At 48.8% G+C, this 19,666-nt stretch overlaps 1 protein-coding gene across 1 annotated transcript in view; it reads right to left on the reverse strand.

Moving 5' to 3' along the window:
- Myo16 (myosin XVI) overlaps positions 1-19,666 on the reverse strand; it is a 416,963-nt gene that overhangs the window by 372,828 nt on the left and 24,469 nt on the right. Inside the window, exons 2-3 of the mRNA XM_023715200.1 lie at positions 15,046-15,116; positions 912-1,077 (exon numbers count right to left, since the gene is read on the reverse strand). Of these exons, the coding sequence (XP_023570968.1) occupies positions 912-1,077; positions 15,046-15,116 (237 nt within the window). The remainder of the gene's footprint in view (positions 1-911; positions 1,078-15,045; positions 15,117-19,666) is intronic.

Raw genomic sequence — 19,666 nt, forward strand, 5'->3', positions numbered from 1 at the left:
CTTGATGTCAGACCACCAACTTGCAGGATGTGGAGAGGAAAGACTTCACTTTCGCTGAGCCACCACACCGGGGGAATGCATCACAGCAGACACTTACTGAGGCCCAGACGGAGCAGAGGGCTCTGCACAGCGAGCCTGTGTGCAAACCCAGGGCGCGTTTTGTGGTCTGTGGCTGGCTGCTCAATGCATCTGAGCAAACTTTGCCACTGTGTAAAATCCTGAGCACTTATTTATATGCAATTATATATGTGAAAAGTCAGGCAAATAATAGGAAATAATCAAGCAATCTGATGATATTCATTAATAAAGAAAAAACATAAAAACTTTCTTATAATTTTAGTATTAAATACAACAATCTCACATCATTTCTTAAAACCCTTTGAAGAGCTAAGCTACTCAGGAAAAATTATCTCAACTCAAATACAAAGTTGCGTGAACGTCAGCATGAGCACGTAAGCGTGACAGAAAGCAGCGCAGCCTCCGGTGTGCACTACGGCTTTCATTATTACGGAAACAAATCTTTCCAGTACTTTTTCTTACTTGCAACTGAAGGAAGAAGATTCGGCGGAAGCCAAGACCGTGGCTGATGATTGTCTGTCGTGTGACTAGTAATTCAGGAAATAAGAACAGATTGAAAACTAACACCCTGCAGGCATTCTAGTCAGCACGGACCCGTATCAGTGTAAAGAACTTCCGAGGCAGGGGAGTGAAACGGAGCCCGTCGGGCCATCTCTCTACGGGGTGCTTTAGGAACTCAGGGACCCAACGCCTCATTCCCTAATTCTCTTGCCTGCTAGGGCAATCAGTAACGGCACACACACACACACACACACACGCACACACATTCTTCTCAAATGAGCTTCACATGTTATGAAAGACAGTGAAGTCAGCCTTCACACAGCACCACACACGAACGGCACGAAGGCTGCTCACCAGGACCAGGAGCAGCACGACGTCAGGGTTGTCACACGCACAGGCGACGTGCATTGGGGTCCAGAAGTCTTCGTCCTGGTGGTTGATGTTGACTCCTCTGTCAATCAAGATCTCTGCAATGAAGGCGTTGTCATACCGAGCACACTGGAAAAGGAAAGAAAGGAAAAATAAAATCAGAATAAACCAAGGTCCAACCTTCTGGAACAAACTATGAAACTTCTGTAGATAGAAAACTTCAGAGCCACCTCTGGAAGATGAGGGGAGAAGCTAAACTGGGGAGGAACAGTCCGCATTCCCAGTTCACCTGAAGGAGAAGGGGCTGGGCCTCACCCCGACAGGAGAGTGGGCCACGGACGGCGGGAGAAAGGAAAGAGAGGGCAGGAATGCTAAAATGTAGTGTTTTACTATTGAAGCTCTTTCCACCTCGGCAAAAAACCTTCAGCCATTGACAGTAATTTCTAGAAAATCTTTGGCCATCTTCAGTTAATTATTTTCTAAAATACTGACTGGTCATATTGCGCTTCTGCTTTGAAGCACAAACAGTTTGCCCTGACCAAAAGAACAAATGTAGCCACTTTGTGGAAGCCAAGTGGCCAGGACTCTGGAATGTCACCTGACCCTCATTTCTCATCACTCCCGCGAGTGGCCTGCACATGTTACCATGAGACTGCAAGGCATGCTCCTGCGTGCCATGTTCCTGAGATGAATGCACACTTCTCAGGGGAAGAAACACACATGAGAGGCGCTCAACATCCCTGGTCATTCAAAACATGTAAATTAAAACAACACAGGTTCGATCTCACCCCAGAAAGAATGGCTATCAACAAAAAAAACAACCAATAACAAGTACAGGTGAGACTGGGGGAAGAAAGGAACCCTTCTCCACTCTTAGTGGACCTGGAGACTCCCATAATCAATGTGGAACTCAGTGTGGAGATTCTTCAAAAAATTGGATTAGAGATCCCATTCAATTCAGCTTTTCCCTTTCTGGGTATTTTCCCAGAAGAACTGAAAACATTATACCACAGCAATGTATGCGCACCCGTGTTTACAGCAGTGTAATGTATGCACACCCATGTTTACAGCAGTGTAATGTATGTGCACCCGTGTTTACAGCCATGTCATATATGTGCACCCATGTTCACAGCAGTGTGATGTATGTGCACCCGTGTTCACAGCAGTGTGATGTATGCGCACCCGCGTTCACAGCCGTGTGATGTATGCGCACCCGCATTCACAGCAGTGTAATGTATGCGCACCCATGTTTACAGCAGTGTAATGTATGCACACCATGTTTACAGCAGTGTAACGTATGTGCACCCGTGTTCACAGCAGTGTGATGTATGCGCACCCGCGTTCACAGCAGTGTGATGTATGCGCACCCGTGTTTACAGCGGTGTAGTGTATGCGCACCCGTGTTTACAGCGGTGTAATATACACGCACCCGTGTTTACAGTGGTGTAATAAATGTGCACACGTGTTTACAGCGGTGTACTGTATGCGCACCTGTGTTCACAGCAGTGTAATGTATGTGCACCCGTGTTTACAGCAGTGTAGTGTATGCACACCCATGTTTACAGCAGTGTAATGTATGTGCACCCGTGTTTACAGCCGTGTCATATATGTGCACCCGTGTTCACAGCAGTGTGATGTATGTGCACCTGCATTCACAGCCGTGTGATGTATGTGCACCCGTGTTCACAGCCGTGTGATGTAAGCGCACCCGCATTAGCAGTGTAATGTATGCACACCCATGTTTACAGCGGTGTAGTGTATGCGCACCCGTGTTCACAGCAGTGTAATGTATGCGCACCCGTGTTCACAGCAGTGTAATGCATATGCACCCGTGTTCACAGCAGTGCAATCTGTCACAGCTAAATTCTGAGACAGGCCAAATGCCCCCCACCCAAGGAATGGATAATAACGCGGTGTTTTTATACAATGTAATATTACTCAGCTATAAAGAAAGATAACCTTGAGGCTTGTACAGGTAAATGGACACAACTAGAGAGCACACTCCTAAGTGAATAAATCAGGCCCACATGTGTAAACATCATATCGTCTCCCTAGTTGAAGAAATTGCAAAGTAAGATCCAAAAGGCACAACAGACAGTGTGAAAGGGAAAGAAACTCCTCAAAAAGAAAGAATAATGGGTAGGGGAGAGGAGAAAAGAGGGAAGGGAACACACACACACACACACACTCGCTAAGATAAGTGCACTCCTGCTATTAGTTCATTGAAAGGAACAGTTAGTGTTCACACTGTTTGAGCAATCCTACGTGCCTGTATCTGGCAATCTGAGCAGCTACTTTGAAGACAATAATATGCACTATAATAATCATTGCAAATTTCTTATCTTGTTTTAAAATTCTATATTGTTTTTATTATTCTCCTTAAAAATAGAAAAAAAGAAAAGATGTTGCTACAAGGAGTATTGCCACACGAATCTGTCCTGCTGAGCAATAGCTAGCACAATTAAAGCGAATCGCTGTGGAAGCCCACCGCTGGGGATAGCCGGAGGTCAGGCAGCGAGGGGAGCCCTGCTGTTGTCCCGCTGACTGTCGAGATTGCTCCAGGTCCAGCACAAGGAGCAGGCCTCTGGGTGGCCAGGACTCCTGCTGCCCTGCCCTCCACGAGCAGGTCACTGGAGTCCACAGAGCAGAAAGGGCAGAGCCACCAGAGGAGGATTTCCACTGTGAAGAACACCCGCAGCACTCCATGGACTGATGGTCAGCGGGCGCTTCCCGGGCAAGTCCCGAGGTCAGACAGGGTCCATCTAAGGAAAGAGCAACTCCAGCTTGTGGGGCCCTGGACCGGGACGTGCTGTGTCTGGCCTGAAGATGTCACAGCCCATGGGGCTCTGGGGAGAGTCCCAGGGGCCTCTGCACTCAGCTGAGGGTAAATACTGCTCTGTTCCCACCTAAAAGATCTCTTTATGTCCTGGAAAGATTAAATTGATTTCAAATAACAACTCCAAAGAGGACTCAAAAATTTACAGACATGAGCATCCTAAATACTGAAGAAGTCAAATGCTCCTATGCCTAAAATGTAATAAAAATGACCATAAATGCAGAAAAGCAGTAAAACAGCACCCACATTAAAAAGAAAACATGTCCCAGAAGAAGCACCCCAGAAGTGAAACACCTGGGAAAACTGCAAATTAGGGCACCACAGTCATTATAACTGGACTCCATGTGCTCAAAACCTGGGGCGTTATGAATTATGGTAAATAGACACAAAAGGGAGATTAGGAAGGCTCAAATGTAAAATGTCAAGAGATGAGGGAGGCCCTCCAGGGCCGCAGTGAAAACCGTACTATGGGGTGCAGCCAGCCCTGCACTAGACGTCACAGAAGACGAGAGGAGCGAAGTGGGGGTCGGAATGTAATTACTCGGTACCACAAAAGACAGAAAAGACCTTTAAAATATCATTTCATGTTTGAAATTACTAATGGTGGAGTATGGAGCTCGCACTTTACGTAGGTGTACAGTATATGAGAAGGGAGAAATGGACTATCCTACTGCCAGTCATGCTTTAAACTATATGCGGAGGCAGGATATTACGGAGGCTAAGCGGGTGCAGTCGAAGGGACAGCCTCCACACGCCACAGCACCCGCGAAGACAGCAAGTACCAGCGAGAGAAGTCACAACAGTACACCCACGAAGGCACAAAGAGGACAGGAGACACATGCAAATGACAGATTTCAACCTGAGCAGAGGCATCGGATATACTAGCAAGAAACTTCCAGTAAATACATTTTTAATTAAAAAGGCATCAAAACCTAGAATATTTAGGATGGTGTAGGGGCGACTGAAACATGATTGTTTAAACAACGAATATTTAAATTTTAAAAAATTATAGAGAAAGACGCGCTGCCGCTGACCGCCTCCCAAGCCCCGCCCCTCCCTGCACACCCCTCACCCCACCATCCCACCGTCCCGCCTCTCTCTGCAGCCGCTCTGGAGTGCTCTTTCTTGAATCCTTATAAGGTGTGATCAAAAGTAGGGTGGATGCTGCGGCCTAGTGGCAGCCAACGGAAAGGCAGCTCCCCAAGACAACGCTGTGTCCTCGCCCACCTTAGTCGCCGGGAACCGGAACCGGCACGGTGAGAATTCTTTCTCAAAGTCAAAATGAGTACCAAAGGGCAACTTTCTGAATCGACTCAGGACACCAAGGCAGCCAGGACAGCGCAACAGAAGACACTCATGGAAGAGGACTGCAGAGCCGCCTCTGAGAGTGGCTAGGACGGTGGGACAAGTGTCTTGAAGCAAGAGGGAGACTTTCGAAGGGGACGCACAGCAATACGTCTTTTACTGCAATGAATGTTTTTAAGCTCTCGTTGTAGGCTTTGATCACACTTCATACCTGACGTACTGACATCATTACGTAAAAGACCTGGGTATTGAAATCTACAAAACATCAGTGAGACTTTCTGTAAACTTAAAAAGTATGAAATATTTTATTTATCCTTCAAAGATACTGCATCCTTAACCAATTCTTCCGAAGTTGATATATAAATTCCAGTGTAACCAAAATTCTAGACGGTGTTAATGAGAAATCTAAAATATTTTAAGGTTCATAAGTTAATAGTTTCAGTTTTGCAAAGATGACAGAGGGGAGAAGCAGTATAAATTTCAATAAGTTAGATTTAGAGTGTAGTACTTGGATCCAATTTATTTTATGAAATTCTCAGACAAATAGCTCCTTTTCTACTCTGTCATTTTGGTCACTCACATAGGACCCAGGACAGCCCAACAAAATTTGAATAAAAACAAAGCTGGTGGACTCTCGCCACCTCACATCCTGACTTTTTATGAAGTTACAGTGATCAGTGCAGAGTGACGCTGGCATAAAATCAAATGGCCCAAGGAAGCACAGGAGAGAATCCAGAAACAGAGCAACACATACATGGAGAGCTGGCTTTTGAGAAAGCTGAAGAGGCAATTCAGTAGAGAAAGAACGTTCTTTTGATAAATCTTGCCCCATTGATAGAGTGTACACACATAGACAAATCTTTCTGTTTTCCACCTTGGCTTGCACCAGAGAGAAAATGTACTCATAAAGCAAAATAGAAAAAAGTGTAAAAACTAAATTATAAAAGTTCTAACATGCACATAGGAGATCTAAATGACATTCCCCATCTTAGTGTTGCCTGATAAACTCAAGTGTGCAGTAAGGCCAGTAAGCACTGTGGCATGAGGTCCCTGCGGGCATCAACAAGCGCAGATACTGGGATGCCGGGAACCAATCTGGACGCTGGCAAAGCATGGCATGGGGGCTGGCGAGATAGCTCAGCAGACTAAGCACCTGCTTTAGCAAGCGCAGGGACCCGGGTTTGATCCCCAGTCTTGTACCCAGTGCTGGCCCCACACCTGGGGCACATTGAGCCAGCAAAAGAGTCTGGGTATGGTGGCGCATGCCTGTAATCCTATCGCAGGGGAGGCTCACTATGAGTGCAAGCTGTGTAGTGAGACCCTGTACCACAGCATTGGATATAAGATTCCCTGCTTGGAACGAAGGTCTCTGCCTCTGTGATGTTCTGAATCTGTTATTGACCTGTGTGTCAGCAACAGAAGTCACTAACACTAGGGACCTGGTGTTCTGAACTGTGACCTCACCCCTCACAGGTTCAGCTTGGAGAAGAACGGTGCAGAAAGTTAGACTATGGATGTCCAGTAACTAGGTTTACACTGTGGCACCTGGATCCAACTTACTGTGTGAAATTCAAGTGCAAGGACTCCCTTCCTACCCTCATGCTGGTATCTTACTGCACAGTGAAGACAGCGTGAGCTCAGTCTGACCTGCTAGAGAGTTTTGACCTGGACTTCAGGAACATTCGTGCATCACTTGAAAATACCTGAGGATTTTCAGTGTCTTTCACACACACACAAAAATAATTAATTAGATACAAGGTTGAAAGTGCAATCAACCCTTCTCAAGTGATGTGACATTTAAATTCACAATTGAGGGAATTATGAATAATAATTTGACAGCAGTAAATACCTCCCAATCATGCTTGTCTGTACAGATTATGACGGCTGCCCACCTTGCCCCAATGACCTTACAACATCAGTTCAGAGTAAACGACTTCTCCGTGGGCAGGACGCTCTTAAAGCCAGCAAGCGTTCCTCCCTGTCAGGTCACTTTTCATCATAAGAAGCCAATGTCAGTCACCGTCATCTGGCCCTCAAATCCCAAGCTGAATTCCCCGTCAACCTGTACAATCCAATGAAAAATGAAAGATGGGCCTTCTGGTTTAAACACCAATGATAATTTCCAGATGGTGACAGCTGAGCCTGGTGTCCCCCTAACATGGTCTCTGTGGCTGCATGGGCCACCTGTCCATGGGCCAGGCCTGGCGTCCCCCTCACACATGCCAGGTGACCATATTCGCCACGTGCGTGAGAAGCTGCCCCAAATCCATAAGCCCTTTCATCCAGTCAGCTCCCAGACTCCCTGAGTCCACACATTTCTCTTCATTCCACTGAAACCCTGGAACGCAATCCACTTTTAATAAATGTACCTCATTTGGAGACGTGCACAGAACCTACGTGGAAGTCCCACTCCCTGAAAGCGCCCCCTGCACCGCGGCCTTCTGCAGTGTGGGTGACATCATTCCTCCCGTGTTGATCAAACAGCTTCGACACCTTCTGAGCTGCCCGATGATTCTTCTACAGTCTGCATAAACTTAACCTTTATCTGTTTCCTTCTAATTTCAACTCACCTTTACACACACCCTCTGGTCCCCAGCCACTCCACCCCTCCCTGGAGACTTGGAGACAAGGGAAGCAGCCTTCTCTCCAGTCTCAGCAGCACAGACAGGTGAGGAGCAGCGCCACCAGCCTGTCCTGCAGCAGGTTCTAAACGTCTCCCTCTGAGCCACTGATCTTCCCTGTTTCTCCTTGCTTGCTGCAAACAAGATGCCCTCTGCTCAGAAACACTAATTTTGAATATCTCCCTTTGTGACTAAAATACCTCACACCACCTCCCATCTCAGACTGAGAGGCAGAGTGAGGAGGAGCACCCTCCCACCATGCTGGGGATGGAGCAGAGAGTAAGAGCCCGTGCTTCTGGATGGAGTCTGCAGTGCGGGCAGCTCCGCGTGGGCTTCGAGTTGCCCCTGACCAGGGCGCATCTCCCATTGTGCAAGCCTGGGGCCATGTGCAGGATCTCCGCTGGTGAGTGCCTGTGACGCAGAGCGGAGAGGCTCAGTGCGGGCGAGCTGGCATGTGGAGGACACGCACTGGTGGCTTCCAATTCCTGCATCGCTTCCTCCTCCCACCGCTGCTTCGCCTCTTCCTGATCCCAAGTCAAGCCTCTGCTTCCTAGCCTCACTCCTTTATTTTACTCATTTCTTTCTATTTTAAGTTTCTCATGTAAGAGAAAATGAGCAACAGTTAACTTCTGAGTCTGGCTTATTCCACTTGGCATGGTGGTCTCAATCAAGTTCTATTTTTCTGTAAATGATGAGAATGCACATTATTGATTCTGCTGAAAAATCATAGAAATCAATGACAGTCAGAAGTGATTCTAAACTTAGAATTGCTTTGACCTAATGGCTATTTTGTGAGTTTTCCCTCATGTGGTTGACTGACAAGCACGTCATGGAAAACTCTGAATCCTATCATGGAGAAAAGTTTTGCAAAACACAAACATTTAGAGCTCAAAGAACAAATTACATGGCTCATAAATGAAAAGTACCTTTTACTGATGTTTGTTCATCTGCACTACGGTAACACTGGCTTCCTCAACACCTCCATTTCTCATTTTCCCTTTCTCTGCTAAGTGTGGCTCACCAGGTCGTCATGACCCAGGCCAGAAGAGAGTGATGGGACAGTGCTTACTTAGATCCAGGGACAGAATACAAGGGATGACCACATGCCGGGCACAGCTCCTCCACACGTGACAAGGCAGGTCCCGAAACCTCCCGCAAGTGTTGGCACAGCAGAAGCAACAGGCCTGATTCACGTCGGCATAGAGGTGGATGTTACCGTGGGTTTGTGAGCTCTCAGGAGTGCGCACAAATGTCTGTGGGAGATTAGTAGCAAAACCAGTGTGAATTTGCCACACTTTCCCCCGTTGTTGACGTTCCTTGCTAATTCCCATGTGGTCCTTTGTACTCACGTTATGCAGCACCACAGTTATAGCCGTAGCTGGTCACGCAAAACATTTGCATTTATGGTCCTTGTAGAACAATGTCTTTACGCTGGGAAGTGCAGCGTCACATGATCACATCCCTAAGCAGAATGTGGGAAACTTGCTCTCAACAGTGAGAGTGGAAGAGTACTCCTCAGGCCGAGGGGAGGGCGCGCCGGGGCAGGGCTGCTGGAGCAGCACCGCTCGGCGGTCTGGGACACGGCAGGAGAACGCAGCGAGCGGCAGCTCCCTGTGGATCTTGCACTAGAAGACAGTGAGTGGTACGCGCGTACCACACAAGGTGGCAGACACGCCCCTTGTCACGCACTGGTCATTGCTACCCAGGGTGCACAGGAATAAAAACGTCACCTCGTAAATACGTACACTTCAGTCAAAAAGTAAAACATGTAAATAAAAGCTAAATAAAAGTTCTCCACAGTAAGCAAGTGCAGGGCCACTGCTATATCAGCGGTCACGGCTTGTGTCTGGACGCCCCAAAGCCTCGTGGGGGGCAGTTCCAGAGGCCACTGAATCTAGAGTTTGTGATTGGTCACTGGTCCAATGCCGGGATTCAGGGTGTGCACGCTACACCTGCCCTAGGCCGCGCAGCCTGCATACAACCTAAGGGACAGAGAGCGGCTTGTCTCCCCTCTCTCTGGCTCTGTCTCCCTCTCCTGTTGATTCTTCCGTCTTCCACCACCATGAGCTGCTGCCCTCTGCCGCGTGCCACCTTGCCCTGGAGCCAGCTGGGTATGGACTGAAAGCTCCACAAACTGTGAGCTAAATAAACCTTTTCCCCTTTAACTTTGGGTGTTGGACATTTTGTCTCAGCAAAGTAACTAAGACACCTTCAACATAATTCCATGATTTTTCCTTCTTCCAAGTGTTGTTTCTAAGAAATATTATTCCCCAGACTCTCTTACATGGATAAACTAATCAAAATACTCTGAACTGATTGTATTTATCATTTCTACTGACATTCCAGCCAACTAAACCAGATTCTAATAATGGAACAAGGTATCACTAGAAAGATTCCAACATACTTCTTACTTACACTCATGCAGAACTTTTAAAACCTAATAAAACCGTTATCTTCTTACACTAATGTAAACCGTCTCCCAGCAGCAGTCGCACTGGCTCTCTTCACTGAGAATGGGCGTGACTACCCGGAAGCAGTTAGCTCCTCTGATGCTGAGCTGTCATAGGAGCGACCTGGGCCTCTGTCTGCGCTCCGGCTGCTGTCCAGCCACGGGAGCTGGAGGTCAAGGCGCTGCTTCTCCCCGAGTGCAGCTGCTGTCACCACGACAACCGAGGCAACGTGTCCTGGACCCACAGCCATTCTGGGACACAACTGCCTTGGCACAGCAGGCTGGAGTCACTGCCCTGGCCTAGTGGCTGCCCTGTGGCCACTCCAGATGACTCAGCCCTATGACCTCCAGAAGACCTTGATGCTGCTACCATTCTGGAAGTCACCAGATCAGTCTGCGAAGGCGGGACACTGCTCACGCACAATCACTCCTTCTATACAGGGTGTGTCCTCAGACTCCTGGGATGGCCCAGGAGGGGTCTCCAGCAAGCAGGGAAAGGCCAAGAGATGTGAAGATCTCATGCAAGAGAAGCAGCAGCCTCGTGAACCAGTCCATGTCTGGTTTCCATCTTATGTGCAGCTACGAATCCATGTTAGTTGGTGGCAGAAGCAGGTGTCACCTCTGAATCCATCAGTCCATTCTGAATCCACTGGGCAGCCAGTGAATGGAAGCCGGGAGCAGAGACAGGGACATTCAGGGTGTAGCCACCAGCCGGAAACAGAACGACGATGAGTGAGAGGTGCAGAAACAGCCCTCGGGGGTCACAGGCTCTTGTACATCTCCGGAGCGGCCACATTCCTGGCGCTGTGGAAGGCCAGCTCCCCCGAGTGGGCGAGCCGCAGGCTGACGCTGGGGAGATGCTTTCCTAGTGCAGAGGCCTGGCTTCTCCTAGCCCGCCAGGACTGCGCTCTCTGACTCGCCCACCCACATTCTCTGGCAAGGGCACAGAGTTCTGCAAGAAGTCTGCAAAGTGCCCTGCTCACGTGCCTTCACCGTGTCAGGAAGTGTCCTGATTTTAAGCATGTAGGGCTCGCTTGTTGCAGAGAGATAAAAATAAAACAAAATCAAAGTAAAACAACAACAGAAAAAGTCTGGCTGGTTGCTGCACAAGGACCTCTGAGATCTTTGTTGACTGAATCAGCCCCTTTGGCATCTTCTCACAAGGACAGAGGCTCAGAGCTTCACGTTTTGGAAGCACCAGAGGATTTGCTCAGCTCTGTCCCCCTGCACCAGAGTCACCACTGCTCAGGATAAAAGTGGACCCTGACTACAGCTCATGGTTGGGGTTCTTATGTGAGTTCAGAGTGATGCCAAATGAATGCTCTGAAACCCAGGACTTCACAGATGTGGATGCTGTGGCTCTCACAGAGCTGATGGACGTGGACTGTCACGTACAAACCCTGGCCAGAGGCATGGACCCTAAAACCACATCCCTGGGAAAGGTGAGGAGGAGCCTTTTCACCTTGCACACCGTGATCCTCCTGTTCGTGTGCCCTGAGGGTGGCTCACGGAGCCTCATACGAGTGGCAGAGACACTGAAGCCCTCAGATCTAAGCACCCTGCAGCCACCACTTGCTGCAGACATCAGTGCCATCCCCGCCTCAGCACCATCACCACTCTTACCCCTCTGGCCCTTGCTGTCCCGCTGCTTCATGCTGGCCTTCCTGTGTGGACACACGGCACTCTAGCCACTAGGAAAGCCTACAAGAACTGCCCCTGGGGGAGGCATCGGCCTCCGCCCTGAACGGTCTCCTTGCTAGGACTCGCCTTGCATATCTGGCCTCTTCCTTCTGGAGCACACAGCAAAGCACACCTCACACTGCTCAGGTTTGCAGACATTAAGCCACTGTTCTGCTGCTACTGTGGCCAGCATCAGCTGCTGCCGCCTCTGCTTCTTACGGTGCCTCTGACCGCTGGGATACTCAGTGAGGCCCCGAGGGTGGCTCACCGAGCCTCTTACACGAGTGGCAGAGATGCCGAAGCCCTCACAATCTTAAGCATATAATGAAAACACAGGCCTGGTCATTTCTGTGATTGCTTTATTACACAAAACGCACATGCTGGCCATGTGAAGCATTCAGGCAGCAGGAAAGGAAGCAGGGAGGATTAGAAGGATTTATTGTCTTTCGCCAACTTGGGTCACCTTCAAAACTTCCTCTCTGGCCCTCAAAATATGTCCCTTGCGTGGTGTGTACCTGCCCGTCTGCCTCTGTCTCGCTGTATTAGGTGCACTTTTCTTCCTTTTGGGTTTTTCTTTCTGGTCGTGCACAGTTCAGCATGGGGATTGTTCATATCTATTGTAGCTCAATATCTTAAGCAGCTGCAAGCCTTCTACTGAAACGCCTGTCCTTATGCTAAGACTAGAACGCTCTCAGTGAGAATCAGTCGTTCCTATTTGTGAAGCATTTCACGTTAGATTGTCTGGTGACTTGTCTCTGGGTGGCACTACAGGGCTGCGCTGTCACCAGACACCCCCGCCACTGGGAGCTGCTTCGGGATCGCACTGGGAGCAGTCACGCCAAGTTCTGGACATCTAACAAGACCGGAGCCGCTCGACTCCCCCTCCTGAAGGGCCACCGCCTACGAGCTGCCGTCCAGTCTCCACGGCCCCAAGGGGACTCGGCTCAGGCGCACAGTGTCACGTTCTACCTTCTGCCCCGTTGCTCCATCCCCAGCGCTCAGCACCTGTCAGGTGATTTGATCTTACTTAATGAGTTGTAGGTAAATAAATGGGGTCCAGTGTATTTATAGAAAATGTATCAAAAAGGAGATAAAGAATTGCAAGACTTGAAATGCTAAAACCTATTTCTTCAAATACCAAGTTTAAATCCTGCATGACTTTTTAAATTCCTAACATTAAAAAAATAATATATATTTTTAAGTAGCAGTTTCCTGGCACTTCTAGGAGAAAAGTTTTACAGAAATCTGCACCAAGAACATGTCACTCCATGAATAATAACTGAGCTAAACAAACAGCTCTGGGAAATCTTCACATTTTCAGCAGCCTTTTCTGTAGCCCCACGCACACATGTGCTACCTTCCGCTGCATGACACCCAACCAAGGGGACAGTGTGTAATTAGAGCTCAGTGTGATCTGGCATCAGCCCCCAGGCGGTCCCTGAGGAGGGCCACACAGGGAGGCTGCTCCAGTGACATCCAGGACGGCTAAATTGCCTTCACAGCACCCAAGGCATCCAGAAACCCTGCAATTGGGTCTCTTTGGCAGCCTGCAATTTTGCACTTGTTTCTATTTGCTCAGTAACCCCAGGACAAGGAGACCGAAGCTCAGAGCACGTATTCCTCCTGCTGCCCCTAGTCTCCATCTCACAGTGTCCGCTCCTGCGGAGCAGCTCTTTGGAGCAGCTCCGATCACATCCCGGGCTGGTTTGTTCTGCAGACATTGTGCTGTCATTCCTCACCACCACACTGCCCAAGCTTTCTGGAGATGCCTGTTCCTCTCTCGTGCAACTTTTCCCATGGTGGCTATAAAGGACAGTTACCCGGGGAGATCAAGAAGCTCCCATTGCCAAACCATGTCCCAGAGAACGGCGTCAGGACTTGGGGGCAGAGGCTGCGGGCAGGCTAAGAATGGGATGCTCCCATGTTACCTGCTCCCCATGATTGCAGGCTGCAGTGGAGTTAACATTCACAGGGCTGAGAGGAGCCGGCCCAAAGCCGCCTGCACTATCTGCCACAGCCTGTCACAGCACAGTGGGAAGAACGCAGCACCATGCTTCATCTCAGGGAAAATGTTACAGCTTTTTTCTAATGCTATTTTGTTATTTTATAAAGTTAATTTAATATATTTCAACAGATCCTAAAGATCATTAAGTCAAATTATTCTTAACTTTTCCTTTCACTCAATGTTTAACTAAACCAGCAAGTTTCACACACTTAAGCCTTATAACAACACTTACACACTTAGGTTTTCTTTCTACTTAATCCATGCTCAGTTCACCGCCAAGAGAACACAAAGTCACTTTGATTCACACTTACATGGCCTCACCACGAGCTGCGTCAGCTTCAGGCAAGCAATCAGGACAAGGTCTGGGTTTTTTGGGGGGGATATTCAACACTTTATTACAAAATAGGCTGCATTAGGTGCTTTTGCTTCCCTGGAGGCAAATGTGAGCATTCTGAGGATATTGTGGTAGAACAGGCTAAGCTGTGATGTTTAGCAGGCTAGGTATACACCTAAGTGCACTTTCAACTTACGGTATTTTCAATTTATAATGAGCTTATTGAGACTTAACTTCATCATAATCAAACAAGCATCTATATATTATGTTTGTAGAAGTTTTACAGAATACATCGTTGTATTTAGGGTTTACAAGGGAAAAGATTTAATATAGGACACATGACACATGATGTATAGGATTATTTTATAATATTCACCCAAAGGGTCAAATGCAAAAGAGTGTGGGAGATCTGTCCACACACTAGAGACCCAAAGAATCCAGCTGAGGGCCTGGATCTCATGGCAAGGTCCAGTACAAGTCCAGCTGAAGACTTAGAGCCCACGACAATATCTCGGCCAAGTCTCTATCAAGGATCTGCACTGAGAAAGACAAGTTGAGGCAGCAGAGGGAGGGGGTGGGATGCAACGCTGTTGCTGTGTCCCAGACGTAATGCTGTTGAGCTTATTCCATGAATGCTGTTCAACTGCAAAAGCTTCTCCTTGCAAAGGAGATGCCATTTGTTAGAGATCATTTACAAACTCCACGGCAGAGTTGACAGCAAGGGCAGCTTATGGCCTGGGCCTGCTGATTGGAATCTCCATGGTCTACGCTATGGGGTGTTCGCTCTGTGGCTGAGTTTGGAGCCCCTCGTTTATGCCCCTCCCCCAGGTGTCACTGCACATCTGTGTGCACCACCACCGTACTTACCAGATGGAGTAGGGACCCCCCGGAAGACAACAGAGAGTGCGGGTCTGCGCCCTCCTGCAGCAGCCGGAGCACTGAAAAACCAGAGAGAGAGAATAATGCACTTGGAGCAGCAGGTCTTGCCCACACTCAACACCAAAGGGGCAGCATTGCATCCATTCTTAAGGCATGAAGAGCCATGCAGGCCGGAGACAAACGATGCATCGCCCTCGATGTGAGCTCCTGCATCACAAGGGCTAGCATATTCCTTCACATTCAAACATAGTCCTCAGCTTGCAATGTAATTACCTGGTGCACCCATGCACACGAATGAGAAAATGGAACACAGCTTGTATAGCGTTGCGTTTTGAAATGTCAAGTTTATGCGTCGTGTGCAGACCAAAACTCAATAAATGAATAAAGACCAATTACCGGGCCCAGCTTATGTGGGCATTAGATTGCTGAATTTTTGTTTTTCAAATCCATTGGGCCCTGTTGGCTTAAAACAAAAAGTTGGCATTTTGTGCATTGAACTTCCATTTGCGCCATTAGGCAAGGAGTTGACCATTCTTGCAAACATAGTGGGACAAGCACACACACATATCCGAAAAGGAATGTCACAGAGATCAAAACGTGCAATAATTATGAGGATCAACTCTCTGCCGAAAGATTCCCTGTGTTTCCACATGAACAGCAGAGGGGAATTCGTTAGCACTGTGACAGCACTGCCTGGGCATTAAGAGAGGGGCTGGAGCGGAATGTCCCTGCCCCTTCCCACGAGGAGCCCCACAGAAGCATTCCTCAGGTTCCCCTGGCACTCCACAGTGCCCGTGACACATCACGAACATCTTCACCTATCGATGTGTGCTGGCCCATACGACATATCACGGCCCCCCTTAACTTTCCTGCCCCAGACACGCAGAGTCTGAGCAGCCCTGCTGCTGCAGGGTACGGAGACGTCCGTGTGTCCCACTCTGTCTCTGCCTCTCCACACACATCCCTGAGCAGTGAATGCTCATCCTTCTTCTTCATGTACCGGCACAGAATGTTGGAATTCCCACATAAGACACTGGAGAGTTCAGTGCCTGTTTGTCAGTGGTTTCCAAAGACAGGCAAAAGCACTGCACTCCAACGTGGATTCTTTTGGCACATGAAATTATTCACCCAGAACTAACATCTCTGTAGTGCTTTGCAGTCCACAAGGCCCTTGAGGAAAAGGGTTCTCACTAAGGACACAGAGTGAGAAGGGCATGTGTGTTGGGTTAAAAATATTAATGAAAACCTGCTGGATGTTGACGCGGAGTCCACAGTGGATACACATGATGACTTAAACATGGCGGGTGCCAGTGGTTCCTGTGTTTTTCTTGCATTAGGTAGAGGCCTGTCAGCCCAGGAAAGCTATCAAATGCACAGGACCAGGCTGTCCTTCCTGCATCGGGCACAGGGGTCAGCCACCCCTTCCAAGGCAGCAGGCTCAGCCTGGGCCTGGTGAGCAAGGGTACCTGTGCTTGCCCTGGAATGCTGCGCAGCTTATACGAACAAGGACTTTGCTCTTGTTGGATACGGCGCCTGATGGCGTCTGCTCGACAGGGCCCTTTGGTGAACTTCTCTTCAGGCCATCACTGGAAGAGACATTCAAGTGTTCGGACATTGCTGGTAGCTTTCTCTTTTACGTTCTGTCAGCCTCTCTTCACGGCTCCTGTGACTCTGTGCCTAAGCCCGTGTCCTGACTGCATGTCTGCTGGATGGAGCACTCACATTGTCTCCAAGGAATGTCCTTACTTTCTGAAAGCCCGCCTGCTGCTCTGCACCATCCACGCCACTTTCTTGCACTCACGCTGAGCATCCTGAGCCTTCCTCCTCCTCTGGCTTCTGCTCTCTCCCTGTCTCTGACCTAAGCAGGCATCTCTGGCGAGGCAGGATGCAGCTGCTTGATTCTTAATCCACTCTGTTACTCTGTCTTCTTGAGGGTTAAATTTTTTAATGTGATTATTAATAAAGAAGGAATAATGCCTCCCATTTGCTATCTGCTGCTGCGTGTATTAGGTTTATTTTGTTCCTTTGTGCCTCTATTTCTGCCTCTTTGGGGCAAATGGGTGTGTGTGTGTGTGCATGCGTGTGTGTGTGTGTGTGATTTTAATACTCTTGTGTTTATCTTCCTGCAGTGTCATTCTCATAGTCTCCATCTGGAGTCAATTAATATCTTAATTTATATCAAACTATGTCAGCTAAATACCAAGTAAACTTGAATAGTGTGCAAACACCTTACTCTATCATTTGTCTTTCCAACTCTGGGCTGCTATATTTACCCAAGTTATGTCTTTGTGTGCTCACTGACACAGCCATTTGTTTATTTATTTCTATGAACATCTTTTAAAGGTAACAGGATGAGACTAGAGTACCAAAAACTGCAGTGCCCTGTCTTCCTGTTTACTTGTGAGTTTCACTTTCAACTGTCTTTATTTGTCCTAAATTCAAGTTACCAGGCAGGGGCTCCTTTCTCCCTGCGAGATTCCCTGGAGCCACAAATGCTCTCTCCTGCAAGGGTTCCCGCCCCATCCCGGAGGGTGACTTCCCCAGGCAGAGCATTCTCCGCGGCCAGGGTGTTCCTGGGGCTCACTGGGTTGGCGGTCCCACTGCCCAGCCCACCAGGGTTAGCAGCGTGAAGGCAGGCAGGGATCTCCTTGAGGACCTGGCCCCTGATGAATCCAGTGTCCTGGTGATTCCCAGGCCCTCTGTCTTCTGCTTTCCACAGCTGTGCTGCGCCGTCCGTAGGGGTGGGCTGCCTCCGTTCATCCTGCTTGGAGTCTGGAAGTCTGTTAGATGGGCGCATGTTTCCTATCCACTTCGGGAGGCTTCCAGCTGTTAGCTCTTCCAAGGCCCCTCCGGCCCGCTGTAGGCCTCTCCTCCGAGACTTCTGAAGCGCAGTCACTCTTCAGAGCCACATCTGTAACGCTTGCGCTCCTCGCCACATGCAGGCGGAGCCCTCTGCACTCAGGGCCCGAGGCGGTCGGGTCCCCACTGTGCAGATGTCCCTCCGCGGTTCGCAGTGGGAACTCCCAGCCCTCGCTGTGGGTCTGAGTATACGGAGCCTCCTTGCCACGTGCTCCATGCGTCCACCTCATGCACGTCTTTCTGTGGCTGCGCTTCCTTCCTGGGCCACGCATGCGCAGTGTCCTCCCCAGCAGACAGTGAGTCTCTGGAGAATCTCCGGGGCGTGCATCCAGATCTGCACACACCAGCAGCCTTGTGCACTCGAGGAACACGTACGTCTCGGCATGTGGAGTGCCCCGAGGACCACGGTTAGGGAGGGTGTTCTGGGAGTAGGTGTTTTGGGCAGGCGCTTGTGTGTCGCAGCTGACACAGGGACATGGGAAGTAGCACTGCTGAGCATCCGCTGCTCGCTGTTCACTGCACGCGCTCCAGGGAAGCACGGAAGCGAGCTGCTTACCGTCAGGTGGCAGAGAAGCTGTCCCCGAGGGGGAGATCCCAGGAGCTGCCAGACATGAGCCAGGACAGATGCCCGGGGGCGGGCAGTGGACCCTGGCCTGGTCTTCACCCCGCAGGATGGGGAGGCTGTGGGCTCCCAAGGAGCCTGTGGTGCTGACCACCGCAGGAGGAGGTGACCGGGAAAGGCATAACGAGGAGATCGGCAAAATCACTGTCTCACTGGGAGTCAACCGCAGCGACAAACAAGAGCTCGCCAGGCGAGTCCCAGCCTTCAGCGCATCTCTCGTGATCTGGAAATTTTAGCAGACTTGGCCACTGTCTATTCTCTTCCCCGTTTCAGAGGGAAAGGTCATGCTGCGTTTCCTCCCTGCCTCGGATGAACTCCCCTCGCCCTGCCGCAGCCCTCAGGGCAGCTGGGTGGGTGCTAGGCACCGCGGCTTCTGGATTTCCCAGACACCATTTGTCACTTTTCTGAGGAACAGACTTTTCAGGTCCTCCCTCTGTGGTCCCAGCGGAGATCTCTGCCATGCATTTAAAATACAACAGAAGAGTTCTTAAGAATATTCATTACACACTAAAAAAGGATCAGCAAAGGTTTTAGGTTGAATAATGTTAATGATAATAATAATTATTATTATTATTGTTAAAGTTTAGTTTGCTAAGGTTTTTTTTTTTTTTTTTTTTTTTTTTTTTTTTTTGGTGGAATCGAGGATTGAACTCAGGCCCTTTGCACTTGCCAGGCAAGCACTTATTCTACTGAGCCATCTCCCTGGCCCCTTTGCTAAGGTTTTATAAAATAAAATGACATTTTTTAAGGCTAGTATCAAACTTACCTGTTTCATGCAATTTCTCATATACACAATTGTGAGAAGTATTCTCTGGGGGAACCAGGAATGTTCTGCTCACTAAAACCAGACCTAAATCAACAACACGATAAATTTTCCAGAACAGAATCGCGGGGACAGTTTTATAGTGGCATAAATCTAACTCCACATCTCTCCAGAGCTTGATGTAGGAACAGTAAATCTAGAATTCACATATATAAGCACCAGCTTCAGTTTGTATTTTCTCCCTATACATAATTCTCTGCCAATTTATGCTACATATATTTGAAATACTCTTTTTCTAAGCCATATTTTAGAAGCTACCTGGGTAAAAAACAACTTTGCAAGTAAATAGAAGGAGACACAGAGCT

This window comes from Octodon degus, unplaced genomic scaffold (assembly GCF_000260255.1).
Source record: "Octodon degus isolate 3935 unplaced genomic scaffold, OctDeg1.0 scaffold00039, whole genome shotgun sequence".
NCBI lineage: Eukaryota > Metazoa > Chordata > Mammalia > Rodentia > Octodontidae > Octodon > Octodon degus.